At 44.3% G+C, this 24,626-nt stretch overlaps 1 protein-coding gene across 5 annotated transcripts; it reads left to right on the top strand.

The window, feature by feature from the left end:
• Positions 1-432: 432 nt before the first annotated feature.
• On the top strand, positions 433-24,626 carry LOC309825899 (serum amyloid A-2 protein). Of its 5 annotated transcripts, none has more exons than XM_082659732.1 (4): positions 433-544; positions 872-963; positions 23,797-23,935; positions 24,326-24,622. In XM_082659732.1, exons 1-4 carry the CDS (start codon positions 540-542, stop codon positions 24,486-24,488), a joined length of 399 nt encoding a protein of 132 aa, XP_082515858.1. In that variant the 5' UTR covers positions 433-539; the 3' UTR covers positions 24,489-24,622. The 5 variants fall into 5 exon arrangements, with proteins under 5 accessions (XP_082515858.1, XP_082515857.1, XP_082515854.1 ...); XM_082659731.1 differs by lacking the exons at positions 23,797-23,935; positions 24,326-24,622 and adding exons at positions 2,869-3,007; positions 3,398-3,681 and having other exon boundaries at positions 872-948; XM_082659728.1 differs by lacking the exons at positions 23,797-23,935; positions 24,326-24,622 and adding exons at positions 2,869-3,007; positions 3,398-3,681.

The raw sequence follows: 24,626 nt of genomic DNA, 5'->3' as shown, positions 1-24,626 counted from the left end.
GGGCTTTACACGTGAGTTCAAAGGATTTAATTTCTGACACATGGGCTGTCTGGTCCAGAAGGGACCATCCTGAGGAAACGACCAGGAAAGCAAGGTCCAGGCTGGAGGAGTATCCTCTAACCACACACCTGCCAGCAGCCTGGGGGCCTCCTTCCTAGAGCTCCACACCCTCTTCTCCACAGCCCAGGTGGCCCAGGCCTCAGCCCCTCCACCCCTGACAGTGGCCACCAGGCAGAACAGGCCTTGCTGTTTTCTCAGGGTTGCACAATGCGGAATATGACCTGTGGATGAGGACAGCCACTGGTCTCCAGTAAGTTACCCTTTGCAGTTTTGTAGGAGAAATGACCTGCAGGGACTCTCCCCCAGGCACCAGTCCAGCTTTCCTTCTCACCCCATGACCCCAGCAGGGATGGCTCAGTATAAATGCAGCCACCTGTCCCCAGCAGGTCTGCTCCACCGGGTTCAGGTGAGAAAGTTCTCCAAGGAGTGATTTCTTTGAAAACACTTACTTTAAATCTTCTCTTCTGTATTTGTGCTGAATGAGGTCAGTGCTGGCAGCGTGGCGCATGGGAAATGCTTTTTGATTAATTACAGGCTGCTTTAGCAAGACACAGCTACGTCCCAGCTGCTCTCTTCTTCCACCATAGACACCTTGGTGACCTCTTAGACAGGCTTGGGTTCAGGGTTGGTGGGTTCAGAGCTGAGGGCTAGTGGCTCCGAGTGAGGTCCTACTGCAATATTGCCTAGGTGGACCACTGAGAGTCTAATGAGAACAAGTGGAAAGAACAGCCGGGCTCTCCTCGACATACAAATCCCCAAGTGGGTGTACAAGGCTTGTCCGTGTCTCCCTGACCCTCTCCTTTCATTTCAGCACAATGAAGCTTTTCACAGGCCTCATTCTCTGCTCCTTGGTGCTGGGAGTCCACAGCCGATGGTTTTCCTTCCTTGGCGAGGCTTATGAAGGTAAGGCTGGTGGAGGGGGGATGACACCCATGGGCCTCTGGGATTCACCATGAGCGCTCTTAAGGGTTGGAGCTCTGTCTTAGGCGGTGCTGCCCTATGTGGTAGAATGTGCCAGGTGTTTGGGGAGCTTTTTTTCAGACAGATTGAAAACCACAGGATTTATGTCGATCAGTCACTAGAGAAAGAACAGTCATCATTCCCAGCTGAAATGGAAGTTTGAATGGAAGACATAAAATAAGTCTTGAAATGGTACAGCATTTCCCTCAGACCAATTGCATGAAGGAGGATGAAAGCTATCCATCTATTTCTCCTCTCTTCTTCTCTCCCTCCACTCATTTCTCCCTTCCTCCCTCCCTTTCCCTCTTCCTTCCTTCCTTCCTCTCTTCTTCTTCTCTTCCTTCTTACCTTCCATTTCCTAATTGGATAATTCAGGGACCTTCAGCTTAGCTCTTGCTCCTGCTTCCTATACTCAGTGACACTGTCCCTGGTTCAGTCTGTTTCCTACCCTTTTATAGCCTTTTAACTGACAAAAAAAGCCGTGTGCGACCGGGGTGGGGAACCTAATAACATATCTCAAGCTTCCGGTAGGAACTCGGCCCTTACATGCACTTCAGGGTGACCAACTCTCCTGCTTTGCCCAGGTCTGAGGACTTTTCCAGGACACTTTCAACGCTAACTGGGGCAGTTCCAGGAAAACAGGTGCAGTTCTGGTTAGGCTGGGACAGGTGGTCACCTACTTACCTGCAGAATACCTCCGTGAGGGAGGCATCTCCCCCCATCTGAAGGGGAGAAAACCGAGGCTGAGAGCAGCCGAGTCTGCTGCCCAGGGACTAAGGGCCAGTCAGCAGGTGGCAGGACAGAAGTTTGAACCCAGCTGTGCACGAGGCCACAGCTCTTGCTGGGCAGACTTGTCCCAGTGCCACTCCCTCAAGCTGGGGGCTTATCAATCTCAGCTGCATGTTGGATTCACCTGGGGAGCAGTGAAAACTATTGATGCCTGAGACCCACCCCAGAGAGTGTGAGGTAACTGGCCTGGGCTGTGAGGTATGTCTCAGGGGACTTTCAGTACCTCCCCAGCTGATTGGAAGGTGTAACCAGGCTGAGGCAAAGACCCACTGCTCGAGGGCTTGCTTCCTCAGGCAGCCCACGTCATCAATACCGTCCACTAGAAAGTCCTCAGGATGCCATTCACGTGCCTAACAGGCAGGGGAATCAAGTCACATTGAGCGCATTCGCGCAGCAGGGATACATTTCTTAGGCGTCAGGGCAGAGGTGCTGCATGTCTGCCCCTTTCTCAGAATCTGTCCTCCATGTCACCTCCTCACTCACCCCAATCCCCTGGATCTCATCCTATGCATCTTCCTTTTATAACAGTGGTTCGGGGCCAAGGGCAATTTTGCGTCCTGGAGATATCTGGCAATGTTTGGAAACACTTTTGGTTGTCCCACTTGGGGAATAGGTTGCCCGTTAGTGGGTAAAAGTGAGGGATGCTGTTAAACGTGTTACAATACCCAGGACAGCCCTGAACAGCAAAGAATTATCTGGCTTAAAATGTCAATAGTATGAAGCTGAGGAATCCTGCCCTATAAAGATAGCTCCCTTCTCTCCTTAAACGTATCACATAGAGCCCTAAGTGAGATGCAGTCCAGAGACAGCATCGTAGGGGCCCGACAGCCAGGTCCAACGCAGCTGTGCCCCTCCCCCCCATAACGACTCTCATTGGAGTTACCAGGAGCAGGAAACTAGACACAAAGAATGCTCTGCTCAATCTATGGCACTCACGGTGCTATAGCCACAGGATGAAACTGAGTCAGTGGAAGATTTTTCATTCCTTGATTCTTCCCTAAGGTGTGTCACAGTTTTCTGTCCACCTGATAATCCTTTCTCTATGTGCTTTCCTCCCAGGGGCTAAAGACATGTGGCGAGCCTACTCTGACATGAAAGAAGCTGGGTACAAAGATGCAGACAAGTACTTTCACGCCCGGGGCAACTATGACGCTGCCCAAAGGGGACCTGGGGGCGTCTGGGCTGCTGAAGTGATCAGGTACCAGGGGCCCTGAGGATGCAGGGATGGGTGTGAGAGCCTCGGACAGCCAGGAGGGGCCAAGCCCTGGAGAACTTCCTGTAGGGCTGTGGCCTCTCCTCCTCTTATCCACCCTCACCCTCTGTGTCCTGTGTGGGGTCTGAGTGGCTGAAGAGCAGAGCAAGGCTGGTGGGACAGACGATTCCCAAGCCTCCCCCATGGGTGCTGTTCACCCAGCATAAGGGGACCCGCAGGGCTGAGGTGGGCTGAGCCCGGGCAGCCTCAGGCTTCATTCCCTCTTTCCTAGCTCCTGTCAGAGTCCTCGATTCCTTGGAAAGAGGAGAGATGGGGAGGGTGGGCTGTTGCTCGTCAGCCCTGGAGTAATCCCCTACCTGCCCTCCTCCATTCCAGCGATGCCAGGGAGAATAGTCAGAGAATCACAGACCTTTTTAAGCATGGAGACAGTGGCCACGGACGGGAGGACTCGGAGGCCGACCAGTTTGCCAATAGATGGGGCCGGAGCGGCAAAGACCCCAATTACTTCCGACCTCCTGGCCTGCCCGACAAGTACTGAGCTGCCTCTCACTCTGCTCAGGAGACGACGGGGCTGTGAGTCCCCAAGGGCAGGAACGCTGAGCTTGTGAGTTCTCTGTCCACGGAAGCCAGCAGATCTAATAAATGCTTAAGAGATTGAATGTTGAAAACCGTGTATTATTCTTTGATATAAGGACAGCCTGTTTGTTCCCAAGGGGTGATGGCTGGACACCCACATGAAGACCGAGTCTGTGCCTGTGTCTTGGGTGTCGGGGCCACAATCTCAGCATCATACAGGGCAGACACCCTGCTCCACCCCTTCCCCTAATCAGACCCGCTCCCCTCCAGGCCCCTCTGGTTACAGTGGTGCTCTTTCTAGGCCCTTCTGTATTCAGGCCTCTTCACTCCCTGGCAGTTGGGTCCTGTCAGCTTCTCTGCCCTGGGGTCTAGTGCCCTTAGTGCGTCCTCAGTTGTGTCTGTGTGCGGGCAGGGGACACAGCCTCGGGACGACTGGATCGTGGAATCCTGCTCCAGCAGCTGCACCTTGATCTTCTGTTCATCTCTCAGCAACACCTACAAATCCATCTATGAACCAATTTCTGTCTGTGCCGTCCAGAAGTGCCTCCAACGCTGTCTCCCTTCACTCTATATTCCTTGCCTGATGCAAGTGTCCAGGAATAAACATGTCCAGAAACGGAGGCATAGGGACGCCATCAAGATTAAGTATCAGGAGGTTTTGTATTGCATTGGATATGTATCAGGTCCTTGAGAAGAAGTCATTTTCCCTCCCTGGACCCTTCCCAACAGAGGAAAGCCAGCAGCATGTTACTCTTTTTCCAGTCATGCCGCATGGCTTGTGGGATCTTAGTTCTCCCCCCAGGGATTGAACCCAGGCCCACGGCAGTGAGAGCTCCAAGTCTTAACCACTGGACTGCCACGGAAGTCCCAGCATGTTACTTCTTACTGAGGAAAACAGTGTCTAATAAAAGGGGTTTGGGCCTGTTAGAGGAATTATGAGTGACTCTATAAATCACAAATTCCTAGAGAAACCAATAACCTTCTTCCTTGGATAAAAATTTGGTTTTGGTGTTTGGTTTTTTCAGATTACAGATTCCAAGAAGTAAAATGATCTAACACTTTAAAGAGTGGGGAACAGGGGCTTCTGTGGTGGCACAGTGGTTAAGAATCCACCTGCCAATGCAGGGGACACGGGTTCGAGCCCTAGTCCGGGAAGATCCCACATGTCGCAAAGCAACTAAGCCTGTGCACCACAACTACCGAGCCTGCGCTCTAGAGCCCACGAGCCACAACTGCTGATCCCACACGCCACAACTACAGAAGCCCGTGCGCCTAGAGCCCGTGCTCCACAGCAAGAGAAGCCACCGCAATGAGAAGCCCACGCACCGCAACGAAGAGTAGCCCCCGCTCGCCGCAACTAGAGAAAGCCCGCGTGCAACAACGAAGACCCAAAGCAGCCCCCCCCAAAAAAAGAAAAAAGAATGGTGAATAGACTTCTGTATCCAACTTTTATTTCAAGTAATAAAAAGGCTGATTATTAAATTTTTCCTATTTACAATAATTTGGAGAACTTGCTTTATCTAAACTTTCAAGTCATCCTTTCTCCTACTTTTCCTTTCTTTCCCCTCATTTTGCAAATTCTATACCTTCAGTTCCTGGGATAGAAATCTAATAGTGAACATTCTCATAATAGGAGTCTCCTTACAACCTGGGGTCTGTTGAGACTTTACCACTAGAGCCCTAAACTCAGCAGTGCTTTGAGCCTGTTCTTGCCAGCCAATCTGCCACCACACTCTCCCTAATCCCGGTTACCCTGCTCCTGCTTTATTTTGTCAGACTCACTTTTCTGAGACACAGCCTCTACGTACACCTCTGACAGTGCCTTCTGATGGGAACTGTATGAGAAAGTTCTCCTGTGACTAACTACCTTACAGACACACTTTTTCTTCCTCCTTGACAAGGAAGTTAAACTTGTCTTTCCCCTACAGGGATCATTTCATCATGAATCGTCTCCCCTTAGGAGTGCTCCTGAATCCCACTTTCAGAGTAGAAGTGTGTGCCGGTTATCAGTTTATTTACTCTGAGCTCCACGTCCACCCTTCTTTTGCCCGCTTGTGATACTGGAACTGGTAAACATTTCTCCCGTGCCAGCTGGGCACAGTGTTAATCTCTGTCCTTTCAGGGCGCAGGAGGGACGTTGTAGGACACAAACACTTCCTGGTTTGTGCTTTCCTTCTGCCCAGCTCCTGTGGTGCTCTTCTCTTGCACAGGACACGCAGTGACACTCACGCCAGGGAGGAAAATGTGCTTGTTCCTCACATGGGCAAAACCTTGCAGAGTCCAGACAGTCAGTAACAGCTTTCCCAATAAATCACCACATTGAAAACCCTGAGTTCAATCCACATCACTCTTCACTCTTGCACGTTTTCCTCTTCCTCTTTATAGTCAGACTTGTTGAAAACCTGCCCATCTGCACTTTCTGATTCCTCGCTTCTGACTCACACTTGAACCCACACCAGCCTGTCCTCTGTCCCCACCACTCAGCAAAACAGCTCTGGTCACCACTGACCTCCATGTTGCCAAAACAACTGACATGTTTCTCTCCTCCTATCAGGAGGCCTCTGAGCCATGCTCAGCACAGTTGTCCTCTCCCTCCTTCCTGGAAGGTTCTCTCTTGGCTTCATAGTACCACACTCTCCTTTTGCTTCCCTTCAGTTTTCCTTTATCTCCTTAGCTGGGTCTTTTCATCTCCCCAAACTCTAAGTGTCCCTCAGACTTGGTTCTGGGCTCGCACTTTTTATTTCTCTGTATTCTCCCCAACAAGCGCAGCTAATAGTATCTACATGCTGACGCCTCTGAAACTTATATCTCCCCCTCAGAACCTGGTTTCCAAGCTCCATGCTTGTTTATCTGATTGGCCTCCTGAAACCTCTGATTGGATGGCTTCCAGAGATCTCACACTCTGCTTGTCCAAAGGAAACGCTCATCTCCGTCCAGAACTCTTCACCCCCAGGCCACTCCAATTCAGCAAATGACACGACTCTTCCCTCTGTGGCTCACCCCAGATATTGGGAAATGTGCTTGATGCTTCCCTTGCCTTTACCTCCACATCCAATCCACTAGCAAGGCCTGTGATTCTACTTCCAAAATTCATCTCTAGCCCATCAGCTTGGTCTCACGTGCACCTCCACGCTCCTGGCCACACCTGTTCTCACCTGGGTTCGTGCAACAGCTGTCTCAGTAGTCTCCCCATCTTCATGGCTTCCGCCTCTGCTTAAGTGTGACTGTATAGTTTATCATCTAAGCCAAGTCACTTTCCATTGTGAAAGGGACATTATTGATAATTATACCTGGGTGACAGGAATAAGCTGGAACTGTCCTGGGCAAAAGAGAGCATGTAGTTACCCTACCTCTCAGTCTAGCATACAAACTATACTCAGATCATGTCTCTCCCCTGCTTAAAATCCTTCAATGGATTCCCATGTCCCTTAAAATATAATTCAGGTGCTTATCATGGCTTACAAAGCCCAGTGTGATCTGTCCCTGGCCACCCTGCAGCAGCATCTCATGCCACCCCTTCCCAAGCTCCCCACTCTCCAGTATCACCAACAAACCAAGATTTTCTTTGGCACAGGACGTTTGCAGGTGACATTTTCTCTGCCCACATACTCCTCTGCTCGCTTTTCACAAGGATGGGAATGTCTCACCTGTGGGGCTCTCCCGAATTCACTCTTTCTTGAGAGAGGCCTTCCTGGTCATCCTGGCTGGCTCACTCTGGTTATTCTTTACAGTTTACCAATTTTTAACATGTGGGATTCTTTTACTCAATTTTTGGTTTATTCTTCTAATTTTTGTTTGGGTTTTCTTTTGGTCCATCTTCCTCCCTTGTATTATAAAATCAGTGAGAGAAGTGACCATTTCTCTCTTGTTCACCCCTAATATCCAGTACCTGGCATATAATGGCATCTCAACAAATGCTTATTGAAAATGAATAATTGACCTAATCTTTTATTTTACTAATACAAGAAACGTTTTCTTTCAAAGAAGGTCAGACTAGTTATAAGGAACAGGAAGTCGCTAAGGAAGAGGGAGATAAGAAAGGTAAAGAAGAAGGAATAAGAGCAGAGTCAAGGGGAAGCAAGAGGCAGAGGGATCAAACCCACAAAGGATGGTTAACCCCAAGGGGAGCAGAAACTTCTCTGGCTCTGAGAAAGGAACGAGGGTGAAGAGAGTGGGGTCAGGGGACGCAGCACATTTGAGATGGACGACAGGGACCTGCGGGAATCTGGTTGTACCTGCTCTTGCTGTAGGTGAGTGTCCCCAGGACTCGTCACACTCCAGTGCGTTCGCCCGTTTTCTTGTCTGTCTTTAGAGCCAGTAGGTAGGGAACCCAAGGGCAAAGGCCTGTCTCTTTTATTGTGTGTTGTCATTGTATCCACAGTGCCTGTCATAGGGCCTCACAAATAGTAGCTGCTTTATACATATTTGTTGAAATGAATGAATAAGGTCTGAGAAGAGTATTGTTCAGAAGTGGACAGAACTGGGGGGAGGGTTTGGGAGTTGTAGAAAGTATGGATGTGGTTTGGATCTGCAGAATGTGGTAATGAGTCACTTTGAGGTGACTACTAAATCTGTACAAATATCATACTCACACCAGCCAAAAGGATATAATTTTACTTCATCATAGAAAATATTCAGTTTTCTCCAACGATACTGTGCCCACTCCCTCATAGAAATGAAAATGAGGAACGCCATGTGCAAATAAACTGTTAGTCGTTGTGGTAGCTGATGAGAAGCCTTGGGAGAAATAAATGAATATTTTGAATTTCCAAAGTACTGTGCTGATTATCAGAGGGGCAAGTTAGCAGAGAACACTCTGTGAGACTAGAGGAGGGGAAAAAGGACACACTGTATTTCTCTGAGTCTAAGGCCCCTAGACTGAAAGATGTGTTACTATTTATACACCACCAAGAAAAAAGATGCTACCATTTAGATTCAGACATAATGTTTTCTTATCACTCTGAATTTTTACTTTACACGTACTGAGAGAGTTCTTTTAAACTTAGACATAGATTTTAATCTTACATCACTCTTGTGTATAAACAAAAAGGAAAGCATACACAAAATTAATCCTAAAGCAATGACAACAATTTCATGAGTGCTGCCTGGTCATTAGTGAATGTAAGACACATCCTAATTTCAGAAATGTATAATCAAGAAATGTGTGTCCTAGAAATGATGAAATATGAGATATAAATGTAAACCTATGCAAGTTCTCTCTCTCTCACTATATTTACTGAGAAGAAATAATAATAAGCTTTGAGCTATTATTAATCATCAGGTGTGATGGGGGTGCTCCTGAGGTGAGGTTCAGCTTCATACCAGCCCCTCAGCTATGGAGGGCCTCCCCAGAGAGGAGCAGGTTATCCACAACTGGTCCTGATGATGGTCCATGTTCCAAGCTCCCTCCTTAGCTGAGGTGTCACCTCACCTGGCACAGCACTGCCTTTATTCTAACCCCAGAATGACTGAGGGCCTCTTCTCTTCCTGCAGAGATGGCAGATGGGAAAGAGCTCACCCCATCTCCTTCCTAGTCACACTCCACCACTGCCTCTTTAAGCTCTGCTGGCATGGGTGCTCCAACCTTTTAGAAATCCCCAGAACAGTCACCGGCTCCTACACATGTCAACTCTCTCAAGAACTCCCTCACCGTACTCCCTTCTGCTTTGATAGGGGCACCAGAATGAGCTGGGAGTGTTTGCAGTGAGCATGCACCCAGCTGAGAACTGAACAGGCATTCTTCTATTCTTCTTGGCACCCTGAACCAATTTGAGGAAATCACCTATCTCCACAAATACTGCACTCCCCACAAGACTGACGACACTGCCGTCTCTCCCTCCCTTTCCTCTGGCGTTTCCTAAGTGGACCAGAGGTGGAATGGGTTGGAGAGGTGTTGATTGCAGAGGCCGGCACTGCTGCCTCTTTGTCAGCCTTGGGAGTTTACTGAGGTCTGGCCCTGCTTCCTGGATGCCCTCTCTAGGATGTGGGGTACTTGGAGCCGCTGTGTCCTCAGCTGTGGGTGATAGAAAAGAAGCATCACTCAACAGCCTGTTTTTCACTCTCGGGTGCATAGGGAGCCCTTTCACCATTCTCTAGTTTCCCAGGTTTGCTTTTTGAAATCTGTAATTATGGGAAAGAAGACCCAGGTCCTCTCTGAGGATAGTGTGCTTTGTTTATACACACAGTTATTACCTGTGGAGTCCTGTCAAACCACTCTGTTTAAACCATAGTTGCAAAATCGCCCGTCAATGACCCACTGATACGTTTCCTGAAAGAGTTGGACAAATGGGCAATAACTCAGGCTGGCCAGCGTGCCTAGTTCCTGGACGATCTGACCTGGGAGGGAGCCAGTGCACTGAGATCATCCTTTATTCTCTGCAGGGTGGACTTGGGACTGTCCAAAATAGTCTAACAAAGAGTCTCTAAAAACCTCAATTTATCCTTCCAGTAAAGATGCCTACAGAACTCATTCGTCCTTTTATTCACTATTCAACACCTGTTTAATGATCCCCCCAGAATGTGGCAGGAACTGTTCTGGGCGCTGGGAATCTGAGATAGACAAGATCAGTGCTCTCATGCGGGTAACATTCCACTGGAGAGGTATTATTAAGCTAATCAGTATTTAATGAAATTGAATTAAAATATATTGTCCAGTTACTTGTTTATATGCTAATAACGGCTGCCAAGTTCAGGTGTCAACTCTATAACCTACGGCTAAGAATCCAAACGCCCAGGCTTCACAGGCTGGATTTGAATTTCGGCTTTGCCACTGACTGTGGTAGGTAAGGGTAGTAACATGCAAAAATGATTATGATAAGCTATGGAGTGAAAAAGCAGAACATAAAACGATAGTGTTATATCACCCTGTTTTTGTTTATGGGTTTATATGTCTACATGCACTGAGACAACAGATTGGAAACATGACGTTTCTACAGAGGTTCTTCCTGCACACCGGTCCCCCACCCCCACCACCGCGCCCGCCCCGTCTAGGCTGATGAAATTCGTATTGCTTTTATTTTCATTTTTATACTTATTTTAAATTTTTCGATTTTCTTCAGTGGACATGTTTGTCCGATAAGATTCATTAAGTCTGCCTGTGTCTAGGCATTTTCCTAGGTACTGAGTATGATGATGAAGAAAACCAACAACCCAGTTCCTGTCCTGATCGGGATTCCAAGGATGAGATAAGGAAAAACAGCAAATGTCCATTTATAATATAGTTGACTTGTATATGCCTCTCTCTCTTTACACACACACCTCCCCACAACACCACTAAATGTGCAAACACATACGTACACATAAATAACGCACCGAAATGAACAACGATTATAAAATAAGAATCGATAAACCTGTCAGAGTCACATAAAAAATTTATAATGGAAGATAAGAGGAAAAAAGATGTCCCTAATCTTGTTTCTGCTGCGGCCTCTCCCGTTGCCGAGCACAGGCTCCCGACGCGCATGCTCAGCAGCCATGGCTCACGGGCCCAGCCGCTCCGCGGCATGTGGGATCCTCCCTGAGCAGGGCAGGAACCCGCGTCCCCTGCATCGGCAGGCGGACTCTCAACCACTGCGCCACCAGGGAAGCCCAGATGTCCCTAATCTTTATGTGCCATATTCCATCTGTTAATAATCCTATTCTGACCTTTTCTTTTCCATATGATTTCTTTTTCTCTCAGGACTGCATCTCTTTCAGTGTTAAACCATGTGTTTCCAGCACTTGACCTTGAAAACTATAGGCCCTACTCGTCTCTGGCAAAAGAAGTCTCCTCAAGATAAGAAATAGAAAATGTTCCCTCTCTCCTGGAGCTGCAAGAACAGCAGATAGGATCACAAAAACTGTATCCAGAAAAGTTATTTCTAACAGAGGAGTTTTTTAAAACAACAACAACAACAAAAGAGACATCAGAGATTGTCACTGTGTCCTGTGAGAGCAACCCTGTAATACTTTATTTATTATTTAGACACTAATCTGTGTATTTGAAGCAAAATTCTTTTTTGATGGAAGCTTTTAGACTGGAAAAGTGGATAGCTGGGTCATGCCAAGGCAACGGCACTGAGCTATAGAAACCCTCAAAACTGTTGGAGGGCATATGGGCGGGCTGCCCTCCTGGACAGCAGAGTGACACTTCACAGTGAAAACAAGGATGTGCACGCCAGCAATATCACTCTTTTGATATACATGGCACATTGCGGATGTCATCTTTTTTCTGGTCTAATGCATGTAACGTCTGCTTGTTTCATTTGCATTTTTCTGGTTACTAATGATTTGTGCATCCCTCTGTGAGCTTATTACTTCTAGTGTGTTGTCTGTAAACTATTTTTTGTGTACCTTTCACCCATTTTTCTATTGGGGTTGCCGTCTTTTTCTTAATGATTCACAGAAGTTCCTTGTATATTTGAAATATTAATCCCTTGCCGTAATTTAGACGTTGTCTTTTCCCATTCTCTATCTGAAAATAAATTCTTAATTTTCATGTAATGAAATACCATTTTATGTCTTGTGTTTTGTGCTTTTGAAGTTTTATTTTTTTCTTTTTCTTTTCCTTTTTTTTTTTTGTGGTACGCGGGCCTCTCACTGTTGTGGCCTCTCCCGTTGCGGAGCACAGGCTCCGGACGCGCAGGCTCAGCGGCCATGGCTCACGGGCCCAGCCGCTCCGCGGCATGTGGGATCTTCCCAGACCGGGGCACGAACCTGTGTCCCCTGCATCGGCAGGCGGACTCTCAACCACTGCGCCACCAGGGAAGCCCGCTTTTGAAGTTTTGTTTAAGAATTTTTTCCTCATCTCTACATTACAAATATATTATTTGATATTCTTTTCTATTAACTTTATAGTTTTACCTTCATGTTTATGTATTTAATACTTCTGGAGTGAACATTTGTATACGTATTAGGTAAGGATCCAGTTTTATTTTTCTCTTTCCAAAACTATTAAGTAACCCATCCTGTCTTCAATGATTTGTGATGTCTCCTTGATCGTATACTAATGTCCTATATGTGTGACCCTAGCTCTGTACTCTCTATCCTATTCCATTGGTCAATATATCTTTTGTTGAGCAAATACTACTGTTTTTTACTGTGCTCTTCTGTACATCTTAACACCTCATATGGTAAGTGCCTCTTCTTAATAGTCTCCTTTTTTAGGATTGTCTTTTGTATGCATGAACCTTTACTTCTTGATATGAATTTTGGAGTAATTTTCTTCAGTTCTGGGAAAATTCAACTGGAATTTTCATTAGAATTGCATTAAATTTGTGGATTAATTTGTGGTAGAATCAACATGTCTACAATATTAAGTCATCCCATCAGTGAGCCAGCAACTTCTCTCCATTTGTTTGAATCATCTTTTAAGGTGTTTGTTAGAGGTTTGAAATCTCCATTGTGGTGCTGTGTATTACTGGTGAAACCAGTCCTTAGGAATTTTATAGTTATGTTGTTACCATGAATTGTTTATTATTATTAATCATATTTTCCATTTTGTTATTTCTGCTATGGAGAAATGATTTGGCTTTTGGATCAAGTGTTGGGCAACCTTATTAAATTTCCTTAGTAATTCTATAGTTTGTTGATTTTGTGTGCTTTTTGAGGTTGAAGATTATACTAACTGCAAATATGACGGTTTCATCTCTGCCTTTCCAATCCTTGTATCTCTTACTTTCGAAATTTTCTGTGGCATTGGCCAGGGCTTCCAGAGCTGTGTTACACAACAGTGGTGATAGTAGCATTCCTTTTCTCATTCCAGATCCTGAACGGCAATGAATTAAAGGTTTTTCCATTAAATAAAATATGTGCTGTAGCTTTTTGGCAAATAACCTTATAAAATTAAGAAATTTCACTTTGATACGTAGTTTTCTAAAGGATTTTTAAAAAGCAGCCATAAATATGCCTTCAGCTTTATCAAATGCTTTTTAAAAATCAGTTGAGATAATATTATTTTCTCCTTTAAGCTATCATTGTGGTGAATTACATTGATTCTGTAATGTTGGCATTCCAAGAATAAACCGCACTCAATTACGAGGCACCTTTAATACTCATATTTGGTTTGGTAACACTATGCTGTGTTTTGAATTTTTTGCACCTTTGGAATTGAAATGGGACTATTGTTTTCTTGTACTGTCCACTCTTGTTTTAGAACCAAGTTACTCTAGCTTCTTTAAAATGGCTGTCCAACTTCATTCTTTATCGGTTTTCTACAACTATCTGTGTAACTTAGAATTAACTGTCCCCTGAGATTTTAGCAGACTGTCTTGAAAAACCATCTGGCTTTAGTGGAGGATACTGGGAGGAGAGATCTTTGACAACCACTTCTACTTATCTAATACTTATTTGTTTTCCTAAAGATGTCTATGTCTCTTTGCATCAAAAGGATGCTTACTTAAACAAATAACGCTTGAGGGTGTTGGTTCATCTAAATTAACAAACGGTGTGTCACCAGTAAGTTGATTATATGAATATCTGAGAACAGTGACTCTGTATTAAGCCCAAATTTGAACAAGGAAAGGGGAACTCAGATTAATCTCATTTGGGTCTATATAGGGAATCTCTGTCTCTGTGAACTGGTTCTAACCAGCTCAGAATAATGCTGCTGAAGAGCTTTTATGCTGAGAAATGCTATAGTCGTTTAAAGGTAGGATAATTATTGGGTTTGGTTTTGTTGCAGTTATTGTTGTTGGGTTTTCTTGCCGCGCCATGTGACATGTAGGATCCCAATTCCCCCACCAGGGATCAAACCCACGTCCCCCGCATTGGAAAAATGGAGTCTTAACCACCGGACCACCAGGGAAGTCCAGTCATTGTTGTTGTTGAATGCTGTCTTGTGGCTTCTGCCAGAAGAATGCAGGTGCAGTCTTACGTGTGAGCCACCAGTGGTTGACTGAGAGGAGAAACACGGTAGATCTGTTCTCTTAAATGGCTGTTTCTAGGTTTGATAGTGAGTTGTGTTAGACTTGTGTGTGATTCTAGGAAGTCGGTCATTTCTTTATGACACTTGCAGTCCAGTGGAGGGTGTTTTCCCGCACTCTTGGAGCATGGGAAGAGTGAGAAGCCCCCCAGAGCAGAAACCACCCACCTCCTAGCAGGTTGCCTCGCCTCAGTATTAGGGAGCTGCTGCCCTCTACCAGATAAACATATAGGCAAGTGTAGGTCCTGGTCTCAGGAAGCTCAGAGCAGCTGTGTAAAAAATGTTTCCTTTTCTGATGTATGCATTTGCCCCCCATGTTTGTTTTCTTGGGGAGAAAATGCAGTCATATAATCAAGAGTGTACACAAGAATTTCATATTTCTTAAGTTGTTTGAATGTAATATCTCTTTTAATCTCCCTGAGTGAACTGAAGGATAGGGAATGGGGAATCCAGCCTTTCTGGTGCTGAAGCTGTGTATCTGCAGAAGCTGCCCTTGCCTCAAGGATTGGTTTGTCAGTGCCTAGAAGAACAAAGGAAAGGACCTGTGGAACTTGGAATTAGAAGTAGTCCCAGGCATGTGCTGGGAATCAAGAGATGGCTCTCTGGAAGAAAAAACAAAAACACTGACTTGGGCTTCCCTAGTGGCGCAGTGGTTGAGAGTCCGCCTGCCCATTCAGGGGACACGGGTTCGTGCCCCGGTCCGGGAAGATCCCACATGCCGCGGAGCGGCTAGGCCCGTGAGCCATGGCCGCTGAGCCTGCGCGTCCGGAGCCTGTGCTCCGCAACAGGAGAGGCCACAACAGTGAGAGGCCCGCGTACCGCAAAACAAAAAAACAAAACAAAAAAACCCTGACTTAAGTGTTTGTCAATTTCCATGGTGTAAATACTGCCACCACGGCTAATTTCAAAGGACGAAGACTTAACAGTTGGCTTGCAAAATCCCTGAAAATGTAACAGTTAGCTCTCCTGAGCTAGTATGAGCTGATTCCAGCACACCAGAAGGTAATCCACTTCCAAAGGGTAGAGACTACTAGCTATACCTTTGAAACTAAGTTGAAAGTTTCAAAGATTTCCCAGGTGAAAATAAGAAGCAAACCAAACTCTTTTAAAAAGCACTGGCTTTGGACTTCCCTGGCAGTCCAGTGGTTAAGATTCTCAGCTCCCAATGCAGGGGGCACGGGTCTGATCCCTGGTTGGGGAACTAGCATCCTGCATGACGCACAGCATGGCCTAAAAATAAATAAATAAATAAAAAATAAAAAGTACTGGCTTTTTAGGAAAACTCTCTTGAGAGAAAAATTAAAGTTTACTTCCCACAGTGCTTGCAAAGATAGCTACGTCATAGGTGATATATATTCTGTACCTTGAGCAAATACATTAATAAGTTATAGAAGTTGGTTGTCAGAGAATGAATAAGATAATTTTCCACTTTAAAAGATGGTTCTTAATTGAAAAAAAGCTACAACAAAGGTAAGCATTAGTGTTCATCAAAAGATACCATAAAGAAACTTTTTAAAAAAGCAAATTTATTAGACAACTTTGCAGTTGCTGGGATTAAACTTATTACTCTAAACATTGATAAATAAAGGGAAAGAAAGCATTTTAAAAGAATTAGTGCATAGCTGTACATTATAATTTTGTTGAATCGTAAGTTTGTTAAATATAAAACCAAATACATTACTCCCATGAAGATGACTGAAAACATGAAAATAAAAGCCACAAGCTGGGGGAAGATATTTGTAACATACATAATCAAAAAGGCTTTATATGAAGTATATAAAGAGCTCCTACTAATCAATAAAAAAGGAAAAGGAAATAAATATAAATTTCACAGAAGAGAAAGTACAAATGGCTCATCAATATGTAAAAATGGGCAATCTCATTGACAATCAGGAAAACACAAATTTAAACTACAATGTGATACTATTTATCACTCACCAACTTGACATAAAAAACAAATATGGCCTAGGATGTGGAGCAAGGGGGCCATGTATCCACTACTTGTGGGAATATAAATATATAAAATATAGAAATATGTATTGTAAATATATATATATAACCATTTTGGAAAGATAATTTGGTATTACCAACTAAGGTTCAACATAATCATATTCTATTTCACTTCTAGGTCTCTACCATTTGAACTCTTGTACTGGAATATTTGCACAAGATTACCAGAAGCAACACTGTAATAGCGAAACAGAAAAAACCCAAATGTTGAAATAAGCTGTGTTACATTCATGCTTGGCAATAGTCTTCAGCATTGAAAATGGAAGAACTACTGCAACAGTCATCAACATGCCTATGTCTAAAGAACATATTGTTGACCAAAATAAGCAAATGACTAGTGAATCCATACAATAGAAATCTATTTACAGAAAGTTCAAAAACTGGAAAAACCTTAAAAATATATTGTTTATGGATATGCATATGTGATTAAAAAAAACAATTTAAAAAAAAGCAAGGGAATGATAACACAAAGTTTGGGAAGGAGTTTACCTTTGGAGAAAGGGCAGGGAGAAGCATGCAGCAGAGAGTGGGACACAAGGGGCTTCTGCGGTATTAGTAATATCCTGTTTCCTGGGTTGCTTGTGGGGGGCTTCCAGAGGGGGGATACTTTAAAAGTTTTAGATGGTAAAGTCATATATTAAGTTTAATTATTCTGCCACTGATCCTTCAAATGAACAAAATTCATAAATTCTAAAACTGCTCAACAAAAGATATGGTCATAGCACACATTGTTTTTTTTTTTTTAATTTTTATTGAAGTATAGTTGATTTACAATGTGGTGTTAGTTTCAGGTGTACAGCAAAGTGAATTGGTTATACACACATTGTTTCCTAAATCATTCTAGTAATTTCCAAATAATTTGTTGATTTTTTAGTTGGTGTGTGTATTGTCTGACACAGCTGAGACTAGTCAAGTGATGCCCTTTCTGTGCCATGATTTGATATGGGGTAGCAGTGTACTCTTCAATACTCACCCATCAAATTGAAGTTGTTGTATGATGTGTAGTCTCAATAAGTGGAGAAAGAAAGGGTCCATGGTGCCGAATTCTTTCTGTACCCTGTAAGGTAACATGTTCAATTAATTAATGCTGGGATATAATTGACATAGAACATTATATTAGTTTCATGTGTACAACATAATGATTCGATATTTGTATATAGAGTCGGCCCTCCATATCCATGAGTTTCATATCGGAGGACTTAACCAAACTTGGATCTAAAATATTTGAAAACCAAAATTTCCAGAAAGTTCCAAAAAGCAGAACTTGAATTTGTTGTTCTCTGGCAACTATTTACATAGCATTTACATTGTATTAGATATTATAAGTAAACTAGAGATGATTTAAAGTACATGGGAGGAAGTGCTTAGGTTGTGTGCGAATACTATGCCATTTTATATAAGGGACTTCAGCGTCTGAGCATTTTGGTATCCACAGGGGTCTTGGAATGGATCCTCTGCAGATACTGTGGGACAACTGTATTGTGAAATGATCACCACAAGAAGTATAGATAACATCCATCACCACACATAGTTACAATTTTTTTCTTGTGGTGAGAACTTTTAAGATTTATTCTCTTAGCAACTTTCAAATACACAATACAGTATTATTAACTACAGTCGCCATGCTGTACATTACATCCCCAGGACTTAATTATTTTATAACTGGAAGTCCGTACCTTTTGACGCCCTTCACTCCTTTTACTCATCTCCCACTCCCTGCCTCTGGCAACCATTAATCTGTTCTCTGTATCCATGAGTTCAGCTTTTGATTTTTTTTAGATTCAGCATATAAGTGAGATCATGTGGTATTTGTTTTTTCAATTTTCTTAAATTTACTGAGGCTTGATTTGTGACTCAAGATGTGATCAGTCCTGGAGAGTGTTCCGTGCGGACTTGAGAAGAAAGTGTAATCTGCTGTTTGGGGATGGAATGTCCTATAAATATCAATTAAATCTATCTGGTCTATTGTGTCATTTAAAGCTTCTGTTTCCTTATTTATTTTCATTTTGGATGATCTGTCCATTGGTGTAAGTGAGGTGTTAAAGTCCCCAACTATATTGTGTTACTGTTGATTTCCTCTTTTACAGCTGTCAGCAGTTGCCTTATGTATTGACGTGCTCCTATGTTGGGTGCATATATATTTATAATTGTTATATCTTCTTCTTGGATTGATCCCTTGATCATTATGTAGTGTCCTTCCTTGTCTCTTGTCACATTCTTTAATTTAAAGTCTATTTTATCTGATATGAGTATTGCTACTCCAGCTTTGTTTTGATTTCCATTTGCATGGAATATCTTTTTCCATCCCCTCACTTTCAGTCTGTATGTGTCCCTAGGTCTGAAGTGGGTCTCTTGTAGACAGCATATATATGGGTCTTGTTTTTGTATCCATTCAGCAAGCCTGTGTCTTTTGGTGGGAGCATTTAATCCATTCACGTTTAAGGTAATTATGGATATGTATGTTCCTATGACCATTTTATTAATTGTTTTGGGTTTGTTTCTGTAGATCCTTTTCTTCTCTTGTCTTTCCCACTTAGAGAAGTTCCTTTAGCATTTGTTGTAGAGCTGGTTTGGTGGTGCTGAATTCTCTTAGCTTTTGCTTGTCTGTAAAGCTTTTGATTTCTCCATCCAATCTGAATGATATCCTTGCTGGGTAGAGTAATCTTGGTTGTAGGTTCTTCCCTTTCATCACTTTAAGTATATCATGCCACTCCCTTCTGGCTTGTAGAATTTCTGCTGAGAAATCAGCTGTTAACCTTATGGGAGTTCCCTTGTATGTTATTTGTCGTTTTTCCCTTGCTGCTTTCAATAATTTTTCTTTGTCTTTAATTTTGCCAATTTGATTACTGTGTGTCTCGGCGTGTTTCTCCTTGGGTTTATCCTGTATGGGACTCACTGCGCTTCCTGGACTTAGGTGGCTATTTCCTTTCCCATGTTAGGGAAGTTTTTGACTATAATCTCTTCAAATATTTTCTCAGGTCCTTTCTCTCTCTCTTCTCCTTCTGGGACCCCTATAATGCAAATGTTGTTGTGTTCAATGTTGTCCCAGAGGTCTCTTAGGCTGCCTTCATTTCTTTTCATTCTTTTTTCTTTATTCTGTTTTGCAGCAGTGAATTCCACCATTCTGTCTTCCAGGTCACTTATCTGTTCTTCTGCCTCAGTTATTCTGCTATTGATTCCTTCTAGTGTAGTTTTCATTTCAGTTATTATATTGTTCATCTCTGTTTCTTTGTTCTTTAATTCTTCTAGGTCTTTGTTAAACATTTCTTGCATCTTCTCAATCTTTGCCTCCATTCTTTTTCTGAGGTCCTGGATCATCTTCACTATCATTATTCTGCATTCTTTTTTTGGAAAGTTGCCTGTCTCTACTTCATTTAGTTGTTTTTCTGGGGTTTTATCTTGTTCCTTCATCTGGTACATAGCCCTCTGCCTTTTCATCTTGTCTATATTTCTGTGAATGTGGTTTTTGTTCCACAGGCTACAGGATTGTAGTTCTTCTTGCTTCTGCTGTCTGCCCTCTGGTAGATGAGGCTATCTCTGGGGTTAATTTTTAATGCTCTTGTCCTGAAGGGTTTGCTGCCATCTTCCTATTTTCTGTTTCAACTATGTTCCGTGGCAAGTGGTCTGCACTTTACAATCACCACGAAGCTAGAGAGCCCGGGACCGCCTTGCCTTCTGGTCGCGTTCTCCAAGGGGGCGCGACCACTTAAAGACCGGCAAACCGAGCTCGATGAGCATTCTACCACCTTCCCGCCCCCGATGCGCTTCTGCCTCCTGATGACTTACACCCGCAGGTTTCCTGGGTTTCTATCTCCTTCCTTTCTGACTCCTGTACCCTGGGGTCCCAGCTTCATCCTGAGCTGTCCCTTGCAATGGCCCCGTACTGCTCTTCCTTTTGCCCTGTATCCTCACATTCTTTAGGCAATCAACTCTCTTTTTCTAATATTGATTACCCTTCATAGCAAATGTCAGTACATTATTGTGTGGGGAAAAACACCCTTCCCCACCAGGAGTGATACTGGAAACAGACAGAAGCAGCCCAACTTGCTACACTCTTGAAACCTGCCAGATTGCACAATCCAGGAGAATTAGATGTGTGTGAAGAATAACGCTGCTGTTTTGAAATGCTGTCAAGAGGAATTTCCCAAATCTCTTTCTTTCCTGTTTGGTTTTTTTTCTTTTGGTTCAAACCTGTCTTCTCATTTGCTCCTCTAGCCAAGTGTCAATATATAAAGCACCAGCTCCATCTCCCAGGCAGGCAGCACAGGCAGCTCAGCTTTGCCAGGAGCCTCAGCAGGCAGGCACAGCCAAAGGTGAGGTGCTAGAAATTTCCAAACTTTTCCTCTTTGGAGATTCTCTCTCTTCACCAGCATTCTTGTGCTGCAGCCCAGCCCTCTGCTTCCTTCCTGAATCCACTATTCTGACAATCAGAATTCACCAGCTGTGAATACTTTGGGGGGGGGGTAGGGGTTCCATATGCTGCTTCTGTGTGAAGTCAGTGATAGGCAGAGCAAGCATTTGTAAATGCTTGTGCCTTGTTTACCTCATCTCATATTACAGAGAGGTATAGTGCCCAGACTCCTCATGCCTTTGGGAAACTTGCTGTGCAGCTGGGTTTCAGGGCTGATAGGGGATGACCGGACTGGAAATGGTTTATACTAAAAGCCCGTTGCAATCCCTCACACAGGAAATCATTGGGATTCCAATGAGACACACGGAAATGAGAACTGGATCCTCTGTAATGCTATCTGTCTATCGGCTATATATTGAGATAAAATGCAGTGGAGTTTATTTTTGGAATGCAAGGGTGTATCCACATTACAAAACAAAAACAAGAACAAAAACCCAGACCTGTCATCCTTGTTTGTGTCTGCTCATCTCCCTGCAGCAGGATGAAGCTTTCCACGGGCATCATTTTCTGCTTCCTGATCCTGGGCGTCAGCAGCCAGAGATGGGGTACATTCCTCAAGGAAGCTGGTCAAGGTAAGGATCAAAGGATGGGTCAGGGGAAGGATGCATCTGCAGCTCCCAGGATTCACTGGAGCAGAGGTCACATCCCCACAGGGCAAAGACCATAAGAGGGAAAAAAAGGAGCTTGGTTTCCGTGGTAGCACTTCCCCAGGTTTTTCTGACAAGCTTTGCACCCTTGGGATTCCCAAGCCCGAGGTCACATAGAGTTTGGGCCCCAACTTTCAGCAGGAGTGAGGAAGAGATCTGGATTCAGGAGGTGCATGTTCCCTAAATACAAGTGGGGCTCTGCTGCCCCCTCGTGGGCAACTAGGGATGGCTCATTTCCAAGTCTCAGGTACCATGAAATGGGTGCATTAAATGGGTGGGGAATGTTCACCCTCCCCATCCACTTAATAATTATAACTAAAATACCTGAGCTTTTAATACCTGCTAGGCACTGTTCTAAGAGCTTCGCATGCATGAGTGAACTCCTTGTCATCCTCAGGTTTTAATCCTTTAGTCCTGCAATGTTGGTACCATTATCCCTTACCAGAGAAACTGAGGCACCAAGAAATTAAGACACCTAACAAAGTCCTCCAGCAGAGCGGGATTTAACCCAAGACACTGAGCTCCCCCAGACCTTGCTATTAACCGAGGTATTATATGCCTCCCAGACAAGAGTACACGTGGGAGAGTGAGGGATTTGTGAACACATGTCCTGCTCTGTATCTGAGCAAATGGCAAATAGTGGGGATGTGGTGCCTCTAGAAGGCAACTTGATAGAGCTCCTCTCCCCACCATAAATGGCACAATGAGTTACCTTGACAATGGTTCTACTGAGGCTGAGACCTGGCCAGAAACTGATAGCAAGAGATATGTACCTCACTAGCCAGAGTGAAGTAGCAAAAATTTGTTTATTTCACAAAATTATTTTGTGTTATTATTTTTCTGTGATAGTTACTGAATAATTGTTTTAAGAGTTTGCTGGCCATTCTATCTAAATTCTCACAGACCCAGCTAAAAATATTTTTTCATCCCTTAGGTCAGTGTTTTTCAAAGGGCTGTTCTAGGGCCACGTGCATGAGAACCACCCGTGGTCTGGGGTGCTTTGTGGAATGCAGGTGCCTGGGGCCACACACAACCCTTCCCTTGAATCACAATCCCAGGGGTTGAGACTGGAAATCTGGCCTTTATTAAGCACCCCAGTTGATTTTTATGCACACTGACGTGTGCACAGTACCTCTGGTTTTGCTGACCTTAGGTGAGAAGATATGCCAGGCATTTTGGAAATACTTTTTAAGAAAGTCTGGACTTCAAGGATCTATTTAAATCAGTAACTCAGTGGGAATAAGTATAGTAGGAATGTCATAACTCTCAACAAAACTATCTTTCCAAATGCCAAACATGACAAATATATAATATGAAGATAAGTTTTCTCATAGAGTCATCGTATAAACCCTGATTATAACTCTACATTGGATTTTTCTCTTTGTCCTGATAAGTTTTTTTTTTTTTAACTTTGCCATTTAATTCTAGCTGATCAGAGTCCTTCTGTCCATAACTCCCTGCTCCGCATCTTCATTCTTTTTCTTTTTTTTGTCCCACTCTTCCTAAGGAGTAGAGAGGGCATAGTATACTGAGCACCTACAAAGTTTTAGCCGTTAAACCTGTATTTCCTCAGTTCTTCTGTGTAACCACTCTGAGGGAGGCAATACTCCTCTATTTTATTGGAGAGGACACTGAACTTTATTTAGAGCTGGTGTGTCAGTTGCCCTTTTTCTGCATCTGATTACCCTGTTTCTTCAAAGCTGTCTTAAGGAACTCACGTTTATCACCTGCTGATTGAATTTTGACAGTTGGCCAAATATGCCCCGGACTTTCAGATGTACTCAGGACCGAGTTGTCCTCACTTTGTCCACAGGGATGGATTTCTCCCCTTGACTAGGTTGGGAGCATCCTATGTCTGCAACCTCCCTCAGAATCGCCTTTGTTCTCAACCTCTGGTCAGAGGGTTTCCTGTATCTTTCCAGGTAGAGGTCCATTGTACAACCAAACATCCCTTAAAGAGCATCCGACCTCCTCTTCACACACAACCAAAAACGAAGTACCAACAGACTTAGGATGGAATCAAACAGAGTAAAACTTGCACCACGTATGATTCTCATAACATTAACCCAGGGAAGTGAAAAGTAAAGGAATATTCATTTCAAGCCAATATAATAATCTCCAAGGGCTTAGTCAAAGGCTGAAATCTGGACCCAGTGGGAGGAAAATGTTTTCTTTCTCTATTTTGCTCAGACGTGATCATGTTCATATCATCACTTTCTTTTCCTGCCAGGGGCTAAAGACATGTGGCGAGCCTACTCTGACATGAGAGAAGCCAATTACAAAAATTCCGACAAGTACTTCCACGCCCGGGGCAACTATGACGCTGCCAAAAGGGGACCTGGGGGCGCCTGGGCTGCTAAAGTGATCAGGTACCAGGGGCCCTGAGGATGCAGGGATGGGTGTGAGAGCCTCGGAGAGCCAGGAGGGGCCAAGCCCTGGAGAACTTCCTGTAGGGCTGTGGCCTCTCCTCCTCTTATCCACCCTCACCCTCTGTGTCCTGTGTGGGGTCTGAGTGGCTGAAGAGCAGAGCAAGGCTGGTGGGACAGACGATTCCCAAGCCTCCCCCATGGGTGCTGTTCACCCAGCATAAGGGGACCCGCAGGGCTGAGGTGGGCTGAGCCCGGGCAGCCTCAGGCTTCATTCCCTCTTTCCTAGCTCCTGTCAGAGTCCTTGATTCCTTGGAAAGAGGAGAGATGGGGAGGGTGGGCTGTTGCTCGTCAGCCCTGGAGTAATCCCCTACCTGCCTTTTTCCATTCCAGCGATGCCAGAGAGAGTATTCCGAGACTTACAGACCTTTTCAAGCATGGAGACAGTGGTCACGGACGGGAGGACTCGAAGGCCGACCAGTTTGCCAATGAATGGGGCCGGAGTGGCAAAGACCCCAATCGCTTCAGACCTCCTGGCCTGCCCGACAAGTACTGAGCTGCCTCTCACTCTGCTCAGGAGACAGGGCTCAAGCGAGTGGAGACAGTGCTGAGCTAGGTTGCTGTATTCTGTATCTGTAGTTCTTGATAGTTGATAAAGAGCACATAAAAATGTTGAACAAATGCTTGTGAAATC

Source organism: Grampus griseus (assembly GCF_964374135.1).
Source record: "Grampus griseus genome assembly, chromosome: 8".
Taxonomy (NCBI): domain Eukaryota; kingdom Metazoa; phylum Chordata; class Mammalia; order Artiodactyla; family Delphinidae; genus Grampus; species Grampus griseus.
This window is presented reverse-complemented; position numbering and strand designations above follow the sequence as displayed.